A 4,322-nucleotide genomic window follows, 5' to 3' on the forward strand; every position below is an offset into this window, starting at 1 on the left:
AACAACTTGCACGTTCAATTGGAACTTTCAATTGTCTCAATCTCTCGCCCAAGGAGGGGAGACAGAGAGTAGAGCAGTAATGGGTCGAAGACCTTGTTGTTCTAAAGAGGGAATGAACAGAGGAGCCTGGACCCTCACTGAAGACAAAATTCTCACCGATTATGTCAAGGTTCATGGTGAAGGAAAATGGAGGAACATTCCCAAGGAAGCAGGTGAGAGAGACTTGATCATAAATGGTTAGGGATGGAAAAATTAATGGTTCATTCATGTTCAATCACACTCCTGCAAATGAATTCATTACCGTCTAAGCCAAAAGGAATGGAGTTACAAAAAGGATGCATTGGGTTTGCTTGTTGTTATATGAAAATCAAGTTTATTTCTTTTTCTTTCTTGCAGGCCTGAAGAGATGTGGAAAAAGCTGCAGGCTTCGGTGGATGAACTATTTGAGACCTGATATCAAAAGAGGGAACATTTCTCCTGATGAAGAAGATCTCATCATCAGACTTCACAAACTCTTAGGAAACAGGTTTCTGTTCTACTTCATGAATTAATTTTCTAGACGTATGGATACTGGTTAGAAATTTTCAAGGTAATTACTCACAAATGGATGATTTGTTGACTTTGTAGATGGTCTCTGATAGCAGGGAGACTTCCAGGGCGAACAGACAATGAAATCAAGAACTATTGGAACACCCATTTATCAAAGAGGGGACAAGGGAAGGAGCGAGGACCAAAATCAAACCATTCTAAAGTTGGAAAGAAACCTATCACTGTAAAAGTGGATGAGGACCTAGTTAGCTCACGCGTTATCCGCACCAAGGCATTGCGTTTCAAAGAGGTGTTTATCACCCCTGATGCTCAGCAACATAGAATTGAAAATCATCACAGAAACGTGGCTATTCCACCTTCCATGGATCCAAATTTAGTGCAGAATGTTCCAGCAGGATCGGAGTCCAGCGATAGGTCACTAATTACTCTGTCCTCCAATGAAGAATATCCTGTGGATTTTATGGTGGATATCAGTGCAGGGGAAATAAGTGTTCCAGAAATTTTTGCTTCTGATTTTACAAGTTTCAGTCATGATCTCGGTGCTTCTGAGATGGATAAGGTGATGCGAGGAGATGATGCAGATAACTATATGAGCAAAATTGCGCCATCGCAAGCATTTTTGTTACCAGAGGAAATGGAGCAGAACTGGAGTGGAAGTGACTACTATATTCAAGCTAACTTGGATTCAGATTTTGGATCTTTGACTGCTTTCCTTGAATCTGCTGAAGAATGGTTAATCTAATTACTTTTTTAGTTAACTTAAACTGATGAGTATAGATCTTACACCTGTTAGGCAGTGGCCTTGGCATCATGCATGCTCTTGTCCACGTCTTGAATAAAAGTGCATCAGAATAAAAGCCATAGAGTGTAGCCAACTGGCCATGTGTAAATTTTGAGCTTGTAACTTCCTATCTATTCAGTAAAATATTGATACTACATCACTCCAATATGACCATAAATTACTTATTTTCAATAATGAATAAATCTTCTTATTTTATTATTCTAGTTGTATCAATTTATAACTATTTATAGGCATATTCAATAGCACAAATGCAACATGGTTGCTTTCTGAAATCAAGGATTTTATAGATCCTATTTTTGCCTATTTAAGGAAATAAATAAAAAAGCCCGGTAGCATAATGCTGTAAGATTTCCTATGCAGTCCTCTCCAGCTGGATGCTGGTAGGTAAGAAGCAAAATTCAATCCTAGTAACAGTGTAACCAATTAATGTATAAAATAATCGATTCAATAAGTATTCATCTTTGATCATATTCTTCAACAACCCTCTTAATGGAATGAAATTAATCTAAACCAAAACATTTAAGTGAATGGTTGGAACTTTAATTAATAGTCAAGAGAGTAGTAATTTCTCTTGCTACTTACAAAACCTGTGACTGTTAACCTTGGCTGGTCGTAAAGTTTTAAATTTGCTTTGTGATAAGATGATACCATTTGATGGTCTAATAATATATAATTATACCCTATCAATACATCCGGGACATAAGCTTTAGTTCCTCCTCTCGTCGAAAAGGAAAAGTTATAGTTCGTCTTGAGCTATGCCTCTATTGCACCAAAAATGTCAGAAAAAAAAAAAAAAGGAAAATTTGAAATAGGGATTTAATGTTCAACTTTCTACTTGGAACATATAATGGAGTCAAAATTGATGAGCTTGAATAATTTTGAGCAAATTGAGCCCGGCATCAAAGGCAATATGTCCTTGTTCCGCAGCCTCGAGCAATATTAGGAAAGCGCTAGTCAACTCTTTATTGTTTTGTCTCCTTAATTATTGGTAGAGAAAGAATAACTCTTCTCATCACAACACCAAAATCCAAAAACCTACCATAGAAATTAGGGTACTGACAATAATAATTAAACCGTTGGAAACAAAAAACAAGATCCCCACACAGGGTCTCTGATTTTTTTTACCCTGGGGAATAGGAAGTTGTTCAAGTCAAGGAAAAAGAAAACTTTATCTTAGTTACCATATGATCGTATGAATAATTGAACAATATTATGTGTTCAAAGATTACTCGTGCCATGTACGACAAATGAAGCATCATTATAATAGAAGAAAAATCATGCTGGCACGTGATTCTTGATTATAGAAAGACTTTTGCTAGTGAATGTCCTAAAGGCACTTTCTTTTTCCTTCCTATTAAACATAATGCTAAAAGAATTGCACTGCTCCTTTCTTGGATTATTATTATTATCTGTCCAAAAATTGATATGAATTCCCTCTTGTTTTTGTTTCCTATTAAATGAACTTAAGAATATTCCAATAGATGGAAATTTAGATTCTTTTGATGATAATCGAGGTGGGGGTTCATATCCTCTTACACCAGCTTGACTGATAAATTTAAGCATCGACCGTTGAAATCCTATGAAACCTTTAAATGTGATTCCATATCTGAATTGTTTTTTGCAATAATATTCGAGTCCATATTGTTTAATACTCTAGTGATTAACTAATCAGCAATAAAGCATATGCTCTTCATTTTCTTCCACCCTTACATATCTCCAAACTTTCTCCGCAATGTTTGTTTTGGCCTGCATCCTCCTTGTTAGGATAGTCTTGAATTGTGATTTAATTAGGATTGTTTAATTCTAATTAAATTAGTATACCTTATTAAATTAGTTTTTAAATCTATTTAAACTAGAATATTAAATCCTAATTGTATTAGGATAAGATTATTTTATTTAGCACTATAAAAAGACCCTATGGGGTTAAAGAATAATTATCACATAGATTTAGAGAGAGTGATTTAGGTGTACGTGGGATAAGGGTTGTGAGTTTTAAACTATTCTTGTAATCTCCTGATTTTTCCTCTTAGTAGATTTTTTTCTGTTGTTGTGCCCGTGGACGTAGGCCATCAAAAGATCGAACCACGTAAATTCTTGTATTCTTGTGGGTGTGCTTGATTTCTTTCTTTCTTTATTCTATTGATTGGGTTAGATCTTGGGTAATTCTTTAGAGACAATTTCGTAATTTTCTAACAAACTGGTATCAAAGCTTCAAGGTCTTAGGTCAATCTGAATCTCGCTATGGCAATTTCGTCGACCAAGTATAAGATTGAAAAGTTTAATGGAAGAAACGATTCAGCCTACGGCGTGTTAAGATGCGTGCATTGCTAGTGCAACAAGGACTGTTGAAGGCACTGAAGGGAAAAGAGTATCTTCTTTAGAATTTATCTGATGGTGAAAAAGATGACCTTATGGAGAAAGCACATAGTGCTATTCTCCTAGCTTTGTCTGATGAGGTGTTAAGAGAAGTCACGAATGAAGAATCTGCTGCTGTAGTGTGGCTTAAACTCGAAAGTATTTATATGACTAAATTCCTAACGAATCGGCTTTATATGAAGCAATGATTGTATACTCTCAAGATGAGTGAAGGTACGTCCGTTAATACCTACATTAATGAATTTAATAGAGTTATTCTTGATTTAAAGAATATCGATGTTAAAATTGAGGATGAAGACCAAGCCCTAATTCTTTTATGTTCTTTGCCTCCATCGTATGAAAACTTCGTGGATACTATATTATATGACCGAGACACTCTCACTTTCGAGGATGTAAGAGCATCTTTAAATTTCAAGGAATTGAAGAAGAAAGTTGGTGGTATCTAGAATGAAAATCAAGCAGAAGGTTTGGTTGTGAATAGAGGAAAAGATAGAGAGAAGGGTATCGACAGAAAAGGTAAATCTAGAGCAAAAGGGAAAACTTGTTGGAATTGTGGTCAGAAAGGACATTTTCGTCAAGACTGTACCAAATTCAA

The 4,322-nt window shown here is 35.6% G+C and overlaps 1 protein-coding gene across 1 annotated transcript; it reads left to right on the forward strand.

Moving 5' to 3' along the window:
• Positions 1-1,549, forward strand: LOC18588142 (transcription factor MYB1-like). The gene is made up of 3 exons (XM_018126693.2): positions 1-212; positions 397-526; positions 628-1,549. Exons 1-3 carry the CDS (start codon positions 80-82, stop codon positions 1,289-1,291), a joined length of 927 nt encoding a protein of 308 aa, XP_017982182.1. The 5' UTR covers positions 1-79; the 3' UTR covers positions 1,292-1,549.
• Positions 1,550-4,322: the final 2,773 nt, after the last annotated feature.

This window comes from Theobroma cacao, chromosome 9, assembly GCF_053813885.1.
Source record: "Theobroma cacao isolate CCN51 chromosome 9, ASM5381388v1, whole genome shotgun sequence".
Classification (NCBI taxonomy): domain Eukaryota; kingdom Viridiplantae; phylum Streptophyta; class Magnoliopsida; order Malvales; family Malvaceae; genus Theobroma; species Theobroma cacao.